The sequence below is a fragment of the Diabrotica undecimpunctata genome, chromosome 6, assembly GCF_040954645.1.
Source record: "Diabrotica undecimpunctata isolate CICGRU chromosome 6, icDiaUnde3, whole genome shotgun sequence".
In the NCBI taxonomy this organism is placed as follows: domain Eukaryota; kingdom Metazoa; phylum Arthropoda; class Insecta; order Coleoptera; family Chrysomelidae; genus Diabrotica; species Diabrotica undecimpunctata.
In genome coordinates, this window is record NC_092808.1 from 90,487,794 (window position 1) to 90,508,649 (window position 20,856).

The 20,856-nt window shown below is 35.2% G+C and overlaps 1 protein-coding gene across 2 annotated transcripts in view; it reads right to left on the minus strand.

Annotated features, from left to right (window-relative positions):
• The window catches only part of LOC140443546 (arginine-hydroxylase NDUFAF5, mitochondrial-like), a 119,482-nt gene that overhangs the window by 41,236 nt on the left and 57,390 nt on the right, over positions 1 to 20,856 (minus strand). The window contains exons 1-2 of one of the 2 annotated variants that reach the window (XM_072534862.1): positions 10,100 to 10,498; positions 9,203 to 9,354 (exon numbers count right to left, since the gene is read on the minus strand). In XM_072534862.1, the coding sequence (XP_072390963.1) occupies positions 9,203 to 9,354; positions 10,100 to 10,385 (438 nt within the window). In that variant the 5' untranslated portion in view covers positions 10,386 to 10,498. Of the gene's footprint in view, positions 1 to 9,202; positions 9,355 to 10,099; positions 10,499 to 20,856 lie in introns of those variants that run through there. The other variant, XM_072534863.1, reaches the window with a different exon arrangement.

Below are 20,856 nucleotides of genomic sequence, written 5' to 3' on the forward strand. Positions count from 1 at the left end.
CTACGGAATGGAAGCATGGACACTGACTGTTGCATCTATGAATCGGCTCAAAGCTTTCGAAATGTGGTGTTATAGGCGCATCTTACGTATATCCTGGGTTGACAGAGTTACTAATGTGGAGGTCCTGCGTAGAATGGGGAAAGAATGTGAAATTCTCATGACCGTCAAAACTAAAAAGTTGGAATATCTAGGTCATGTAATGAGAAACCAAGAACGTTACGGCCTTCTCCAGCTGATTCTCCAAGGGAAAGTAAATGGTAAGAGAGGACCGGGAAGAAGACGCATTTCCTGGCTTCAAAATTTGCGAAAGTGGTATAACACGACTACCACTGAACTGTTCCGCGCTGCAATAAGCAAAGTGAAGATAGCCGTGATGATCGCCAACGTCCGGAACGGATAGGCACTTTAAGAAGAAGAGAAGATCTACTAAAGTGCTAAATTTGTTAAAAAGTATGTTCGCAAGTACAAAATCGGCAGTCTGGTCAAGGTAAGGTCTATCTGAATGGTTTAACTGTAATGTAGGAGTGAGACAGGGATGTCTTTTAAGTCCATTACTGTTTGCACTTTTTGTGAATGACCTGCATGAAGCATTGGGAGGCGGTTTGGAGATAAATGGTTTAATTATAAGACTTTTATTATATGCAGATGATTTGGTTTTAATGGCAATCAATCCGAAGGTGCTACAGCGGATGATTAATGAACTGGAAAAATACTGCAGGATGTGGAATCTAAAAATCAATTTAGATAAATCCAAAATTCTTGTATTCAGAAGAGGAGGTGGTGTGATCAGGGAATCTTGGAAGCTGAATGATCAAGTATTAGAGGTAGTGAATAACTATAATTATTTGGGAATGATACTAACACCCAAGTTGTCGGTTAAAGCTCATCTAAAAAAGCGCCAGAGTTTGGCAAAAGGAGCGATTCACACGGCTTGGAGTAGGTTAGTGTCTAAGGCTGATATACCCTTTTTGGCTAAAGTAACAGTATATGAGTCGGTGATAGGATCAAATTTGACTTATGGGTCCTTTTTGAGTACGATGAGGTGGAAATAATCAGATTTTATATAAAAAAATGTTCTCTTGTCCAAGGTATTGCCTAACTTTATGTTAGATTTGGAGACAGGTATTGCTAGAGTCAGCCTATATACAATGAATTTACATCAAAAATATGTTAAAAAAATACGAAGATATTCGAGTGATAGGTTGCCAAAATTTCTTTTGAAAGAAATGATAAGAGCAAGGTGTGGCTGGTGGAAAGATTGTATGAGTATGGGAGAAAAATTTGGAATTGAGGTAAGGTGTGAATGGGAATGGAGAGAAAGCTGGCCTAGTATGATTGAGAATATGATAGAAAAAAAGAAGGAGGAGATACAGCGTCAGGCTGAGAATATGGCATTCGAATCAAATTTTTGTGGACACTACAAAGAACTACGAGAAGAAGGAGTATACATGATTTATTTACTGGAAATGGAAAATTTTGGGGACATTCGATGGCTCTTTAAATTAAGACGTGGAGTTCTATATTTGAATGATCGACCTGGCAGAAATGATGAAAGAAGGTTTTGCTCAATGTGTAACACGAAGGAAAGGGAAGATATGATACATTTTTTGGGAAAATGTTCAGTATTGAGACATATTAGGTTAAAGTGGTTGGGTAGACATGAACTTAGTAGAGTGGAAGTAGTTACTATGATGAGACAGGAAAAGGCTGACTTAGCAGGTTATTGTAGGGATTCATGGGCGTATAGGTATGAGTTATTGAGCGCATTCAATTACTAAATCTATTAGCATGGTGTTATTTCAATAGGATTAAAATATTAAAATTAGAATTAATTTGTTTGCGAATAGATATTATCTTTTTATCTGTCTTGTCTATCTTAACTAACTTGTTATTATTGATATTATATCAACAGCTTTCACCCCCTCTAAGGGACACATTCAATCATTTTAAATGCAATATATACCTTACTGTTATACGTTGTTATTACTGTTTAATCTAGTGCGAAGTGCTACTTAGTAGGATATACACATTTAGTTTATTACTAACAATTATATGAATATTTACTTTTTTATTTATTTATTTATTTTTTATTAATTTTAATGAACTTGTTAGATGTAATGAGCCTTAGTGTAATTTTTTGTATATTAATTAGGGAATAATGTTAGTTTGCCAACCCTCCTGATGGCATGTGCCAAGGAGAACAAATGTCACTAAAAGAGAAAATTGTATTTTTTTTTTAATGGGAAATAAAAAGACATTATTGATTGATTGATTGATTAATTCATTTTACAAATTACTAACTAATTTTCAAACCACGTTTTTACAGAAAGTAACTAGTTATGACTTCTTAGTGCAAGGTATGGCATCGAGGTATACTTACCGTTAATTGTTTAAGTTTCGAAGTTGTTCATTACAGTAATGGAACAACGTTGCCATATGATGCATCGTCACGCATCGTTAAAATAAGATCCACACAAGTCCCCTGGCTTTGTCTCGCTATGACGTCATGCGCAAAGTCGATTAAAATTAGAACGGCAAGTGAGCATACCTTGTTTGTTATAGTATCATGGGCGGGGCATAACACTATCGCATTAGTATGGGTGCCAGGTCTTCAACAAATAAGAGACAACGAAAGAGCTGAGGAAATTGCTAAGAAAGGATTAGCTACAAAATAATTCGGTCCAGAGCCGGCTTTATCAGTGGCAAAAAGCACTATCCGCGACCAAATTAAAATTAAAACACAATTCCTCTGGGAAACTGTAAATTTTCGGAAGACAACGTTGAAGGCGAAAAATACTTCGACCAAATGCAGTTAATACTGAACAAAATCCACGATCTTTCGAATGAAAGCTTCCTTACTACTGTCATCAAGTGCCACCAATCACGTACTTCGATGTTCATCGCCCTTCCTTCTGGAACATATAATTAAATTTAATTGGTTGAGAAATGAAAAGGTTTCATATAAAAGTTAATTTATCTTTAAATATGGGACATTTTTGGATCTCAAGTCAGTCAGTGTCAACACATGGTTTTACCCGTGTAGGGTAGCTCCCTAGAGAACTTTGCTCGAAGGGCTCCGAATCTTTCTAAGACTCTGAAGCTGAGTTTTTTTCTTCTTAGAAAGAATGTGTTTTATTTCCACCACCTAATAAAACCATAATGGCATTGTCTCTTCAAGATAGTGCCACGATAAGAGCGTACCGGCCAACTACGCAATATTCCACCATATTGCGCAATAGTTGGACAAATTAATAAACATGGAAACTTGCACCAAGTTGCAATCAGTTTTTCATACGTTTATTAATTACACCGGAGACGACACTACGACGAAAGAAAGTTTTGAAGTATGTAATCTTGTATGGCTACATAATCTACAACGACGTCGAGGCCTTTCTACTAAACGTCAAAGGCAATAGGAAAGTCTGTATGAAATAAAAAAAAAGATAAATTATGTGATATACCGAATTAAAAAACTACCAAAAGGGAAACCAACAGTTTTCTACATAAATTGCCAGTATTTAACCAAAAGTTTGATCGCTTTGATGAGTTTAAAAAACAGCTGTCGAGAGTTATTAAGTTTAGATAACAATAAAACAACGTTAGAAAGATACTCTGCCGAAACAGCTGTAGGGAAAATAAATTGTAAAAATTTTTGTGGAAGTATAGAAAATAAAAGTTTTTAGTATTTTAATGTTATATAAAATGAATGTAACGGTCGAATCCATCACTTATTTCGTAGATTGTTAGTTCTTCTTCCATTTGTGAGGATATGGAAGCATTTGCCACTCCAGCCACCAAGATAAGACGCCGGGAATTTCTGATCGGGACTTAGGTATTCAAAGGTGGTGCATATAAAAATTAATAGTTGAATAACGACTGACTGGTAAAGAATTACGGAAAATACGCTGAGAGATCGAAAGAGAAGTGAAGACATTAGAAGAAAATGTAACGTACAGTGTATAAATGAATGGACACAAAATTGAAAAAAAGAATGGAATAACCACATAAGCAGAATGGAGGAGACCCGTGTCGTCAAAATAGCAAGAGATAAGTCACCAATCGGCAGAAGAAGTATCGGACGGCCGCGCAAAAGATGGAGTGACAACCTTACACAGAGGTATTAATCCGCCAATGAACACGCAGAATTGCTTATAAAGAGGAGGAGGAAGAAGAAGTCATACTACATATTGGCTGTATAGAAGAATTTCGTAGGACTTTACTTAACATATCAGTTTGATGTTTTAATTTATTTTTAAAGTCAACTTCTGGTGTACATCAAGTTTCTTCCTTATATGTTATATACTGTGTTGTTGAGTAATGTTGTTTACCATTATACTGCTGATACAGACACAATTTGCATATATACCAAATACTGAAGCTTCTCGCCACTGTTAGTTGTTAAGTAGTTATACTCCCAGCTTTTCTTGTAACTTCTGTTTTTATTTTAAATTTCACATTTCTTTTACTTTCTGCTGAACAGCTTTCCTCAGTCAGCTAGGACTCTACCAGTTCTCCAAGACTCTGGAGCTAGTTGAAATTTGTGTTATTTAAAACTGTATTTTATTTTAAGTGTGAAGAAGTACAACCTTTTCTTTTTCCACTCTCCTTTCTAGTTCCTAACTCACCTATCTGTGATAGTATACCTTAACTATACTTATTCACACATATGTTTTCTACCTATTTATTACGACCCACTTGCTAGCAATAAAGAGAGGTTAGGTGCGTCTCTATATGACTCTGCATATACCTCATGCCTTGTTAATAGATGTTCTAGTATGACAGTAATGGTGATCGCATCACACCTATCTGCAGATTCCATATTCTCCCTATCTATCAACTTGAACTCCTAGAAACCAGATTGTAAGTAGCAAGAAACACCATTTTCAAGAGCTAACTAAGAAGAGGTTCCATTAGTGCAGTTGTGACAGGGCCAAAATCTGTCTGCATTAACTTGGAGGTGCACAATACAATTTACACATATTCCATCAATGGTACAAAATGGATTATACTTTGAAAAACTTCACTACAACACTCCAAGCAACATGTGACTGTGAGACCATTTGAGGTCAAAGAGAGAGGTGTGAGTAACTAACAATTCTTATGGGTCCAGTCTATATCCAGCACGTTCATTAAAAGGTTCACTATTATTTATATATCAATTTGCCTGTTTAAATTTCTGCAGTATAAAAATAATTAATATTTCAGATGATTTATATAATTGTTTCATAACTTAAGAGGAACTTAAGTAGATCACATTCGCACAGACTTTTCCACAGTATTTCACACTGTGAATCATAAGTTATTGTGTAATAAGCTAAAAGATTTATAGACAATATTTGCAGTTGATTGTGCAGCTAGCTTACAAACAGGATATAGTATGTCAAAATTAAAAATTTTCAGTCTTGAGAAATTTTATTAAAATCAGAAGTACCACAAGGTAGCCACATAGATCTTGATCTGTTCGTCAATGACATTAAATCTCAATTAGCCATCTCCCAGTTCCTATTATTTCCTGAGGATCTAACAATTTATAAAAACTGTCGAATCTGTCTCCGATTGTTAAAAAATTCAAATTGATCTAGATAATGTTATGGGAGTGGTGCAACTGGAACCAAATAATCATTAATGTAGAAAAGTGTTATTAAATAGGATTGTCTCTAGAAGAATGAATAGCACCTCTTATAATTACAACTTAGCTAATAAACCACTTAAATGTGTATCAAATGTAATGAGATCTAGGTGTTCAATTAGATTCTAGACTGAATTTCTGCTCTATTTATGAATATGTGAATAACTAGCTATTTAAAATGTTAGGCTTCTTAGTTACAATTTCTAGATGTTTGCATGATATTAAGTCTATTAGATTGATTTATATTTTCTTGTTTAGATCTCTTCTTGAATTCTACTAATATCAAATAAATATTTCCAATCTTGAGAGAGTCCAAAATAAATTTATACCATGCGGTCCATATGTATGGAATACATTTATTTTTAGTGTTATTATGTTCATGTAACCTGAAACACGCTGATTTTTATTCTTAAATTGGCAATTTACAGTATAAAAATATTAGACCCCTCCTCCTCGAAAATTTTAAATAACAAAGGTGTCGTATGGCACCTTGTTAGAAAGGGATTTTAGTTCTCTGTCCAGCAATATAAAGTTTTTAAGTGTGGTGCAATCATAACTGAGAAAATTGATTTGTAAGATAGAAAATTTTGATAATGTCTCTATCACAAAACTTTAGGTCGAATGAAGATAATAATGTCACATATTATTTAGAATGAATTTTTCAATGTACATTACAATTAAATTACATATTTAAAATGACCACCGTTCACTTCTTGACAATAACCTTGACAATTTTGGAATTCTCGTACATTTTGTACGACCTCAGGGTTTCTTTTGTTAATTTCTTCCGTTATCCTAACTTTTAAATCAGCAATACTGTTTGTTCTATTAAAATATACTTTAGATTTTAAATAACCCCATAAGAAGTAATCTAGAGGAGTCAAATTGGGGGAACTAGCCGGGCATTCGATCGTTCCACGTCTTCCAATCCATCTATTGGGAACAACCTCATTTAAATAATTTCTAACTATACGTGCAAAATGCGGTGGAGCTCCGTCTTGTTGGTAGTTAATAGATCGATCTATCTCATTTGGATGATTAACATCAGGTAAAAATCTACTTAAGGTAGGCACTAAAAAGTTAATCAAAAAATCTAGATAAACCTCACCATCAACTGTGGCCTCAAAAAAATAAGGACCAATAATTTTATTGTTAATGATACCAGCCCCAACTTTAACTTTTTAGGATATTGTGTGTTAGTCTCACACACCCAGTGAGGATTTTCTCTGCTCCAATATCTACAGTTCTGTTTGTTAACCGTTCCGTTTAAATGCAACGTCGCTTCGTCAGAAAAAACTATTTTGTTTATAAACTGCAAATTTGCGTTTATTCTGTCCATCATCATTTCACAGAATTCTTGCATTCTATCAGGATCATCTTCATTTAACTCCTGAACCAACTGAACTTTGTAAGGGTGGTATTTTTCTTTATGAAAAACTCTCAAAATAGATGATTTACTTACATCATTGACGGCGGCAAGTTCTCGAGTTGTCTTATGCGGATTTTCCTCAATCTCTTGAAGTACATCTAACTTTTTTTCATCAGTAAATTTAACATTTCTACCTGGTTTTTCAATATTTTTTACATGTCCAGTATAACGAAACTTCTTTTCAATTTTGCTAACTGTAGTTTAGTTTAGTTTAGTGACCAGGTTATTTATTATTAAACATTTCACAAACCTCCTTTTGAGTTCTTGTTTTATTACCACAATCAATCATAATTAAAATATCTATTCTTTGAGTCTCTGACAAATGAGCCATAATTAAATTTAATATGTGCACAAATATTATACTGACGTCTTTTAGTAACTTTAAATACCAAATGACAGCAGCCTACTAGACTCATATTATTTGTTTATTTCGCTTTTTGACTAATACTTTATTATCTTCGAAGTTTTTTCCCTAATGTTTAGTAGAACAGATACGAAAATACCTGATTATTTCTAAAGTATATTTTAATAGACTAGGAAATATTGCTGATTTAAAAGTTAGGATAACGGAAGAAATTAACAAAATAACCCCCGAGGTCATTCAAAATGTAAGATAATTCCAAAATCGCCTTGGTTATTGTCAAGAAGTGAATAATGGTGATCAAGTTGAACATTTAATTTAATTGTGAAAATCAATTTTCTCGGTTATGATTGCATAAACTAAAAAACTTTATATTGCTGAACAGAGGACTAAAATCCCTTTTTAACAAGGTACCACACGACCCCCTTTGTTATTTAAAATTTTCGAGGGGGTGCTTATAATTCAAAGGAGGTGTTGGAGGGGGATAATATTTTCATACTGTACATTGTCAATTTAAGAATAAAAATCGACTTGTTATGGGTTTTTCTTTCACATAATACATAATAACGCTAAAAATGAATTTATTCCATACATATGGACTGCATGGTATATTTAAATTTTAACTACACAGGCCATTAAGTGAATGATCATACTCTGAGATAAGAAATACATTTATCCCATTACTATATAAATTACTCAATCCTAAGAGTGACTGCAATAATCTGTTGTCTATAATTAATTTTAATGTCCCTTCCACATTTAGTCTATTGGTTCAATTTACAGTAAGTTTCATTGTGTAATTTTGGTAAACATTCTTCAATGGATAGAAGTGGTAATAAAATAGATCTTGATTTATAACTATGTGCTTAGGAGAATGTTTATAAACAAAGTGTAATGTAAGGATAGTAATTTTTTCAATGAGTAATTTACTATGATTCCGTTTGTTACATGTAATGTTTTTTATTTGCTGCCTATATATTTTTTAGTTTAGTTTTTTATTTTGTAATATTTTACATATAATTAGATAGTACCCGTTAATAAATAAATAAATAAACTTTACAAATACATTATTGTTTTGTTTTTCTAAAGGCTTTGGAGAGCTGCAATGATTTACATCCACTGTTCTAGAGTGTTACTCCTTCTGAGCTGATGATTGATAGTAAAATTCTAAAAATAACTCAGAGTTAATTAACCTCTTCCGAGAATGATAGTCCTATTCAATTCATTGAGGGATTCAGGGATTAAATTTTTAATTTCTGTCTATCAGGTAATGAAACATATTGATGATGTCATAGGTATATTGTGAGGTAGTAGGAGTAAAATATAAATGGTTGAAAAAAAGTAGAACGCTGAAATATAAATTCCTAGTTTTACCTATGAGAATAATAAGTTGTTAGATAATAAAAGGTGTTTTCTTGGTTTATGAAAACACTACATATTACTTAATATAAATCAATATTGATGTTATTTTTAAATTTTTTATTTGCATATTTTAATTTTTGGCGTTTAAGATTATTTATGTAGTTGTATGACAATAATTGATATGTCCAGATTTTTGACAAAATGTGGCTTTTTGCTTGGTATGTTATTTAGTCACATTATTTCAAGTTGCCAAAATTTTATATCAGTTTGTTAAGGTAAGATAGACATTATTAACTTTTGCTATACCACTACAGATTTAATACCTATGCACTTTAAAATCATAATGGGACCTCACTACAAACTTCAAACATACTTGTTTACAAGAAAAAGTGAGGTGATGTATATATTAAGTATATAATACCTCAATGTATTCCTCATCCAAAATTTGTTTTGTAGTTTTTATGCCATCTTGGACAACTGCAGCATTCAAATTTGATTCACTAATGTCACATAGTATCAGTTCTTCTACAGAATCTGGAGAGATATGTCTAGATACATAACCACGGCTGCACCCTAAAACAGTTATCAATAACAACATTACCCGACAGAATATATTATTGTAAAACTTCTTCCAAAGAATTTAAAAAAAATTATTTTGTCTCATTTTTTCGATAAAAAAAATGAGATTGAGGCAAGGGAACATTGTGAAAATAACAAAATAGAAAATAGTGTGTTCTACTGTATTAGATTCTGACTAGAAAAACATTCTGACTTCTGATATTTACCAGTCATAAATTTCTAAACATTACTAAAAATAAAACATACCCAAAAACTAGCCTGTTAATTATAAACTAATAGGTAATAAATGTTAGGTACCTGTTAGATTACTCAATTAATCGTTAAACGTTAGGTACCTGTTAGATTAATCAATTTTCAATACTTATCCAAGGTTTATAATACAAGTTGAGAATCAGCTGTCTACTTCATCAACTAATTCAGGATGCACTTCACTCTTCAATTATTAAATGCAGATATACTGTTACTAAATTTCACATAAGTACATACCTTTTGTTTGGTTTGAACTTTATATTCTTACAATTTTGTGTGTTGTATTTTAAATTTATTTTCAGTTTTAATATTGTACATTTTTGACATTTACTTTATTATGTGGACTATTTTATTAAGCATCATTGCATGATTAAGTGGAACAATGAGTTGTGGAAGTAGTGTAAAGTACAAATAAGAGCAATAAAATATTGCTGAAGTATATCACACGCCATTTTATTGTATAATAAATTTAAATTTTTAAATGGCTTACCTATATCTGCCGCTAACTTAAACTTTCTTTTGATATCAAAAAGCCTATCTGCGAGCCTGTAACCAATTTCATCCTTAAGGTAATTATACACATTTACATCTTCAGCTATAGCAGCTCTTTTTCTCTGAAGACTTTTTGTTTTTCGATCAAAAATATGAACAAAACCTGTTTCGATTTTATGAAAGGTAGAACTTGTGGAAAGGTTCTTATAATTTATAAATACTTTACTTTGATTTGTAACAGAAAACAACTGTTTACTAAATAAAAAACATCTAATGCTATTCATTTTACTTTTTAAGAAATGGAATCAAATCATTATAAATTATTCTTGCATAATTAAAAATGAAAATAGTTTGTCACTAATAAACAAGGAACAAGGTTAGGTCTTCTGAACCGTCAAAACAAAGTCAATTTTTAGAGTTTAGGAGGCACAAAAAACTATTTTTTATATATAAAAAAATAGTATCAATATGTAAGTTCGTTTATAAATTAATATTTTGCAAAATATAAATAAAATGACAATATTTTTATTTATTACAATCTCGTGTCACGGTGTTTGTCCAAGCTAATATCAAAGAATATAGATATTAGATATGCGTCTATATTCTTTGGTAATGTTATGTTTTTATTAATTCTAATTTATTGTTTTTATTTATTATTAAAGGTTCTATTTATAACACAAATTTATTAGTCTTTATTACTAATTTATCTTACACTAACAATTATATAATTTATTATAATACGTGCGTTAAATTTTAAAACGCGGCGCGATCTTCAAAAACTAACTGTTTTGTTTACAACAAAATTCCTCTTTAAATATAAAACTCCGTTAGTTTTGGAATCCCCTAGAAGCAGACACGAATTGGCTCGAACATTGGGGAAGACCGGTCGCGGCGGTGTTGACAAGAATTGCGTCGAATGAACGGGAACTCAGGCTGGTTTTTTTATCGGAGGGGGAGCCATCGGTTCATGCACCCTGGTGCATCTTTGATACTGGCCGGAGTGGTAAGGGCCAGTGAGTAGTCATCGTGAAGTGCGAGTAGATCTTGCCTCTCTTCGGTGGTAACACCATTTCTTGCTTTACCAGTACCTCCATAGGCACCCATGAATTCCTCAAACGTGAGGTCAGATACATCTTGGACTTGGTTTACTTCCACTTCTTCATCTACGTCGTGGTCACCTTCAAAAGACGCCAGCCGGTTATGGTGTACTATCATCGGCTTTCCCCTCGGAATCTTGCTTATTCGGTAGATGACATCGTTGATCTTCTCCATAATGAGGTATAGACCTTCCCTTAACTGCTGCAATTTGGGAGAACAACCCTTTCGCTTCTTAGGATTATAGAGCCAGACTTATTACCTGCGTCTCCGCCGGCCGGTGTGTGATCTAGAAAATACTTAAATAGAAAAGATATTAGTAATAAATATGTTTACAGTTCTGAGCCATACGATGCGTCATCATCTATCGTAACATTGCCCCCCTCTTAAAAGATGGTTCCTCCTGGAACCTTGTCGGGACTGGAATTGCAACGGTATGCTGGTATCGGCAACTGTCGTTTTACAACCTAAAGTTGTATAAAAATGACAAGCGACGGTTTTCTCTCCGCACCAGTAACTATGCGGATTGCAACAGACTAACACCTGGACTTCGGTATCTTTAAAGATCTTCTCCACCATACTTCGGATAACCCTCCAATCTAATTGGCGGCACTCTAACTTTGGCATGTCTAACTTTTGCACGTCGGAAGAAAAGGTAACGTGATACATCTTGGAGTTTCAAGGCTTTCCCGGGAGCTAGCACTTGGCATTGAAGTTCTGCAACTCGACCGAACTTCCTTCGACAGACGGATACCAACCCTGGTGCATCTTTGATACTGGCCGGAGTGGTAAGGGCCAGTGAGTAGTCATCGTGAAGTGCGAGTAGATCTTGCCTCTCTTCGGTGGTAACACCATTTCTTGCTTTACCAGTACCTCCATATGCACCCATGAATTCCTCAAACGTGAGGTCAGATACATCTTGGACTTGGTTTACTTCCACTTCTTCATCTACGTCGTGGTCACCTTCAAAAGACGCCAGCCGGTTATGGTGTACTATCATCGGCTTTCCCCTCGGAATCTTGCTTATTCGGTAGATGACATCGTTGATCTTCTCCATAATGAGGTATAGACCTTCCCTTAACTGCTGCAATTTGGGAGAACAACCTTTTCGCTTCTTAGGATTATAGAGCCAGACTTTGTCGTTCTTCTTAAAGTAACCCTTTTCGGCTTGTGTATCGTACCGTTTCTTCATTCGGTCGCTAGCGATCTGAAGGTGGGAACGGACCAACTCATGTACATTGTCCATTCTTCTTCGTAATTCGATCACATAATCTTCGCCTACTACATCCTCTCCAGGTCGACACCCAAACTCTAGATCACAAGGTAGTCGCATTTCGCGTCCGAATAGGACTCTGGCTGGTGTCTGGCCTGTTGATTCGTTAACAGTTGATCTGTAGGCCATTGTGAAGAACGGAAGATATTGGTCCCAAGCTCGCTGATGATCGGACACCATCTTTGTCAAATACTTGCCAACTGTCCTATTCATTCGTTCTACCATACCATCCGATTGCGGATGATACGCGATAGTTCTTGTTTTCTTCATGCCTAGTCTATCACATATTCCTTAAAATAGATCGCTTTCGAAGTTCCTGCCTTGGTCACTATGGATCTCCAAAGGCACTATAAATCGGCTAATATATTCTTGGATTAACTTATCTCCAACGGTGGCGGCCTTCTGGTCTGAAAGTGCGTAAATCTCGACCCACTTAGTGAAGTAATCCATTACTACCAACATGTACTTGCCTCCATTTTCACTTTCTGGGAATGGCCCAGCGATGCCCAAAGCTATTCTTTCAAACGGGCTTCCGCAAACATTATATTATCTCATAGGAGCTCTCCTTTTTCGGTAAGGCCCGTTACTCGTAGCACAAATAGTACATTTCTTACACCAATCTTTTACGTCGTCGGAACTGTTCATCCAATAAAACCGTTCCCGAATTCGCTGAAGGGTTTTCTTTACACCAAAATGCCCTCCTGATGGACTGTCGTGTAACTGACGAAGTACTTCGGCTATTCTGCTCTTTGGGATCACCAACTGTCTTCTCTTCTCTGAACCGTCATCATTTTCCAGTACTCGTTTGAGCAAACCATCTTCCATGATAAATGAGTCCCACTGAGCCCAATACGTCTTAACTACTGAGCATAGGTTTGATATTTCTTGCCAAGGTGGTCGACGGGTTTCCTCTTTCCATTTTCGAATTTTCTGTATAACTGGATCTCTCCCTTGTTCTTCCCTGATCTTAGTAGGCGTCCAGTCGTCGTTGACCATCGTTGTTCTTAGCACTGCTGCTTCCTTGGATTCCGTTTTGTTGCAGTGGAAACACTCTGCTGGGCATTCTTCTTCTTCTTCAGATGCAAATCCACTAATGGATTTTAGCGATCACATTTTCCATTAATTCTCTATTTCTTGCAATATGTATCAGAGATTGTATGTCGTTAATCCCTGTCCATTGCCTTATGTTTCGGAGCCAGGACATTTTCTTGCGTCCCATTCCTCTCTTGCCTTCAATTTTACCCTCGATTATAAGTTGGAGGAACTGGTATTTTTCATTTCGCATGATGTGACCTAGATACGCAGTTTTCCTTTTCTTGATGGTTTCGAAAAGTTGACTTTCTTGGTTTATTCTTTTAAGGACATCTATATTTGTGATTTTCGCTGTCCATGGTATTTTTAGGATACGGCGATAGAGCCACATTTCGAAAGCTTCTAATCTGTTTATATCCCTTGTTTTGAGTGTCCAGCCCTCTACGCCATATAGCAGCACTGACCACACGTAGCACTTAGTAAACCTTAGTCTCAGTTGAAGATCGAACTCTGAACAAGTCAGTACCTTCTTGAATTTTACGAAAGCTTGTCGGGGCTTGGCCTTCTGGAAAGAGAATCAGCGTTTCAGTGGCTAACTCCGGCCCGGTGCTCAAACTTGAAATCATATTCTTGGAGTCGTTCGATTCATCTGGCTATCTGACCCTCTGGATTCTTAAACTGCATCAACCATTTAAGGGCGGCATGATCGGTTCGGATTAGAAACTTTCTGCCATAGAGGTATTGATAGAAGTGCTCTACTGATTTAACTACTGCTAGAAGTTCTCTTCTCGTGACGCAATAATTCCGCTCAGGTTTTGAAAGAAATATCCGAGGACTCGTTCTTGTCCTCCTTGAATCTGAGACAGCACTCCTCCGATCCCCACATTACTTGCATCTGTATCCAAGATGGACTCTCCTTCTGGCAGCGGATACCCTAAAATTGGTGCTGTGATTAAATGCTTTTTTAAGGTCTCAAAAGCATTTTAGCAGTCTGTATGCCAGCGGTAGTCTCTTGCTTCCTCTGTTAGTCGCGTTAATGGCTTAGCGATATCTGCAAACTTCTTAATAAACCTCCGGTAGTAAGTACATAATCCAAGAAAACTTCTCACTTGATGTTTGTCCATTGGTACTGGCCATTCCTTAATGGAATCAATTTTTCCCTTATCCACGGCCACTCCTTCTTTACTGACTATATGACCCAGATAATTGACTTCACCTTGAAATAGCTGGTACTTCTTGGGGTTTAACATCGATTGGGCAGCTTTAAGTCGATTAAAAATGTTTCCTAAATTCTTCAGATGATCTTCAAATGTCTCCCCCAAGACGATTATGTCATCTAGATAAACCAGGCATGTTTTCCAAGATAATCCTCTCAACACATTTTCCATAAGCCTCTCAAACGTCGCAGGAGCATTACAGAGTCCAAATGGCATAACGTTGAATTGCCACAATCCAGATCCTGTGGTGAAGGCTGTCTTCTCTTTATCTACTGGGTCCATTTCTACCTGCCAGTATCCAGACTTCAAATCCAAAGTAGAAAACAATTTACTTCCAGCCAATGTGTCCAATGTATCGTCGATCCGAGGCAGAGGATAACTATCTTTCTTGGTAACGTTGTTCAGCAAACGGTAATCCACATAGAACCTCGTCGTTCTGTCTTTCTTCTTAACCAGGACCACCGGAAAGACCCATGGGCTCGTAGAAGGTTCTATCACCCCGTCTTTCTTCATTTCCTGAACAATCGTTTCAGCTTCCTCTCTTTTCGCCTGTGGTAATCGTCGAGCTGTTTGACGAATTGGCTTAGCATTACCAGTATCAATTTTATGCTTAACAACGGTTGTTCTTCCCGTCTTTCCCCCTTTCGATACGAAAATATCACGATACTGCCGAAGAAATTCCCTTAATTTCCTTTTCTCGATCTGATGTAGAGACTGTCTTGCAACTGCAACCATTTGGTCGAATTTATCGTTGGAATTATCAGATGTTGTCGCCTGACGGATTATGGATGTCACAGGTACACAAGTTCCTACTTTTGTCTCTTTCTTGATGGTCACTGGGTAGTCATTGACATTGATAAGTCACACAGGAATTTCTTTAGCCGAAGTCACCAATTTCTTTCCAATTATAATTCCACGGCCAACCTCGTCGTCATGGTTCCAAGGCTCCATCATAAGGTCTCCCTTCGCCCACAATTCCCTGTAACCGCGCTACTATGATCGTTTCGCTTCTCGCAGGCACGACTGTATCTTCTTTAATGACTGCTTGCACGGTGTTGTCATTATGTGGATGAAGAAATACCTCCTCGTTTCCAACTTTGATTACCTTGTTCTTAAAATTCAATTGGAATCCATGCATATTCATTACGTCCATTCCTAATATAACATCCTCTTCGATGTCAGCAACTATAACAGTATGGACGAACTTTTCTGCTCTAATTCCTAATTGTACCTGGATTTCTCCATGAATGTTGGCATTTTTACCTGTAGCGGTCCGAAGTCGCAACCTCGTTGGTGAGAGTTTCTTACGGCTGTTTATAACTGTCGGGCGTATAATAGTTCTGGTCGCTCCGGTATCCACCAACAACGTATGCCTTCTACCATTTATTTCTCCATCTACATATACACTATCTTCACGACATTTCAAAGAAGCTATTAGTATGAGAAGGTCTTTGGAAAATTTGCGGGTCGAAGCTGCCCCCTAAGGCCGACTTGTTCTAGTTTTCCTGATAATGAGTTTCTTGATTTTATGGTCTTCGTTTTCCTGCATGTAATACTTTTCATCATATTAACGAACTGGTCAAGTTTATCTTCATCTCCTTCCTCTTTTACAGTCCGCCAACTTTACTGTAACCGCCAGATTCCTGCATTCGCTCTTGCAGCTGATTCGAACTGTTTCATGTAGTTGTTCCATGACGATTTTCCGTCAAAAGTTGGAACTTTAACATGAACAGAACCTCCACTTCCTTCAAATTTCGGCCGTGTTTCCAACTTACATTTCGTCTCGTCTTCTTTTGTCTCTACTGTAATTGGATTGCATCCTCTCTCTGCTGTCCCTGTTTCCACCATCTTCCTTTCCATCTCTTTCATATTTTCTTCGAACGCCAACTTATCAGCAGCAACTTGGTTTTTTAACGAAGATATTCTATCGTCCAGGGCAGACATCTCAGAAGTGACTTTAGAGATTTCCGAAGAGATGTTAGCAGAAACTTTGCTTTCCAGAGAAGAAATCTCGTTAGAAACTTTGTTTTCTAAAGAAGCGATGTCGCCGGAAACTTTAGAAATATTGCCAGAAACTTTGTTCTTTAATGATGCTATGTCGCCGGAAACTTTCGAAATATCAACAGAAACTTTGTTCTCTAATTTCGAAATCGACGAGATGACAGCATCTTCAAATATATAAGTTTCTGGGTCCAACCCGTCTTCCTGCAAAGCGTTCTTTAGTCGTTGGACTAACTCAGCCTTTTTTCCGGTAGAAGCTAATTCTCTATCTTCGAGATGTCTTCTTAAATTCGTCACTGTAAGCTCATAAATCGTAGTCATTTTCACAATTTATTTTCTATTTTACTTCTGACATCATTTGTTATGTTTTTATTAATTCTAATTTATTGTTTTTATTTATTATTAAAGGTTCTATTTATAACACTTACAAATTTATTAAAGTCTTTGTTACTAATTTATCTTACACTAACAATTATATAATTTATTATAATTAATATATTATATTATAATACGTGCGTTACATTTTAAAACGCGGCGCAATCTTCAAAAACTAACTGTTTTGTTTACAACAAAATTCCTCTTTAAATATAAAACTCCGATAGTTTCGGAATCCCCTAGAAGCAGACATGAATTGGCTCGAACATTGGGGAAGACCGGTCGCGGCGGTGTTGACAAGAATTGCCTCGAATGAACGGGAACTCAGGCTGGTTTTTTATCGGAGGGGGACCCATCGGTTATTACCTGCGTCTCCACCTGCCGGTGTGTGATCTAGACAATACTTGAATAGAAAAGATAGTGAATCAGTCATGATAGTGAATCATCCGATCACGTCTTAACAATAACAACTGTAAGTGATCATATTTATTATACAAGCAACGAGCAAATAAATAGTAATTATTATATTTTCATCAACCAATTTAAAGGTATACGATTTATAATTGAATACATTTCTACTGAGTAAGAATAGTTTATTTAAATCCACATAACAAAAGAACCACCGCTTAATGGAAATACACCAAAGTCGAAGGATAATCCGAAGTAACTATACCTTATGATTACTTATACCCGGCCGATATATTTATTCGGCTACACTTGGACGGTGCAGAGGAGCTCAGCCCGTTGCCATGTTCCTTCTCCCATATGTTATAAACTAGGATTTATATAAAGAACAAATTCAACACAAATATATTTAAAATATATTATATTCTACAAATTGCTACGTCGCGTCATTCGCTGTGCGAGAATTCACCGCTCACCACTGCAGGTACAGAAAGAGTTCTTTCTTCCCACTGCTCACAGGATAATTTCGATACTAAGAAAGACACTATTGTTTCGCATAAAATAAAAATTTGAATAATAATTCTTTTAAGAAATTCGTTGTAATAGGTAATTAGTTTTAAGAATTAAAAACATTTATTTGCTCAAGCGAAAAATTTATTATTTATCTTTGAAATTTCACTAAATAAATACTTTTAATATTTTTACACATCATAAATATTATACTTACCGATTTCACAGTGCCTCCATATATTTAACGATTTTATATTATACAGGGATGAGTGCCTTAAGAACCGGCAAAATAACGCAAAAGATAGAAAACATAATACGTTCTGAAATAAAAAGAGATGCAAGTAGTAGAGGTGAGAAATTATCGATATAAACCTATAATTTACTTTACATTACATTAGATCTATCGAAAGTTTCCCACCTTTAGACGTTAGCTTATGAGCTGGTTGACTTCAGTCATAGTAAGTAATACGTATCACGTAATGTAAGTAAAAACAGTTCAAGTACGAGTATGTTTTTATCCAAAATTAAAGTATTGATCAATAATAAACTGTGATTTGAGAATTATCATAGCTTATTATTCTGTATTTATCGAATTACTACTAATTAAACTGTTTACTTACATTTGCTTTATTGCCTTCAATCAGTTTTTACTTTATGCGAAATTTAAAAAATGTTCGACGTCATACTTGTAATATTATGACTGAAGTCAACTAGCTCATAAGCTAATGTCTTAAGGTGGGAAACTATCGACAGTCCTAATGTAATGTAATGTAAATTACAGGTTTCTATCGATAATTTTCCACCTCTACTACTTTCATCTCTTTTTATTTCACAACGTATTATGTTTTCTATCTTTTGCGTTATTTTGCCGGTTCTTAAGGCACTCATCACTGTATACTACAACACATTTAAATATTCATTTATTGATATTTCTATTGATTTGTTTGTATTGTATTGTTTTTCTTTCAGGGCGCTTATAAAATCTGTGCTATATCTAACGCGGTAGTGTTTTCGCAAGTGAATTTAAAGTGTTTTTAGTGATTGCATATCATACTTGTTTAGATTTAAAACCTATATTTAATAATGGAGGCACTGAAGAAACAACGAGCAACGGCAAAGTTGACGCGAGCATATAATTGGTGTGATCAATTTTTAGATTCTCAACGAACTATAACAGAATTACAACTAAGAGAAGAATCAATAATTAAACATTTTGAACGTTATAATGTTATACAAGATAACATAGAACAAGCCACTGACGATGCCGATGCTCTTGAAAATGGTGATCTTGTGAAAAAACATTATTTTAAATATTTAACTTTATTACGCGAAAAGTGCAAATCTCTCGTAGAGTCAAATCTACCCAGTCTTGCCACTCAAACTCCCACTGTTACACAAATCACGCCTACTAATGTAAAACTACCCCAATTATCACTTCAAATCTTCTCAGGCAACTACAATGAATGGATATCATTTTATCAACTTTTTACCTCTTTAATCATTGATAACCCCTATCTGACAAATATTCAACGGTTTATATACCTGAAATCTTCTCTAAAAAATGAAGCTCTCGCCTTAATTGACTCTCTCGAATTAACCCACGAAAACTTTACCATTGCTCTTGACCTCTTGGAAAAACGATACTCTAATAACTTAAATATAATCAAAGCACACTTAAAATCCATTTTGGACTACCCCACTCTTACTAAGGTTAATGCCCAAACACTCAGAGACTTCGTAACTACAATAGGAAAACACATTCAATCTTTAAAAAACTTAAACATTCCAGTAGACACTTGGGATATCATCTTAGTTTATATTTTATCAAGAAAAATTGACTATAACTCCAAAAAACAATACGGAGAAAAAAGAATTAAATCAGATTTACCCACATTAGACGAGTTTCTAGACATTTTAGAAGATAGGTACAATTTATTAGATTTAAGTGACTCACGTGATTATAAAACGGAAAAACCTTCTCCGAAATTCTCTCGCACTACTTCTCTTCACACCAATCTTACCTACAATAATTCTTCCACTTCTAAATGCATATACTGTAATGACTTGTCTCATAAAATATATCTTTGTCCACGTTTCTTATCTCTACCACACTCTGATAAATTAAATTTCACACATTCTCAACACATGTGCACAAATTGTTTGGACACAGGACATTCTTACAATGAATGCATCTCTAAAACTTGCTCGATCTGTTCTAAAAAACATCACACTCTCTTGCACGTACGCAAAATCCACAACATTAACTTCTCGCATCCATCTCACAATTCAGGCACATCTCAAGGCCAAAGAACTACCTATCCTCAAGGCAATCAACATAATTGGAGATCGAATTCAAATCAAAGACATTCTGATGCCAATTCCAGAAAACATAATTATCATCAAACTCAAGAAAAATCAAACCCTAATTTAAATTCAAATAAAAATCATACAGAATTCGACGACATGCCATTCTCCTCTGGCAATAACATTCACCTCGAGTCTGTCACACGGTATCTCTAGATACTACAGGCGACCTTACATTCTCCGCTAAACCTTGTAATGTTCTATTAGCAACAATTAAAATATCTATTCAATCAAAATCAGGACATATGATAACAGCCAAGGCACTTCTCGATAATGCTAGTCAAAGTAGCTTTATATCAAAGAATCTTTTTGAAAAAATTAGCTGTAAAACCCTCCAACAACCACTTCAAATTTCTGGAATTGCCCAGAGCTCAATCATGTCTAACATAATGGCAAATCTTACAATTTTCTTTACTAATGATAAAAGCAATAAACTTAACATGTCTTGTTACGTACTCGATAGAATAATTACCCCACTACCGC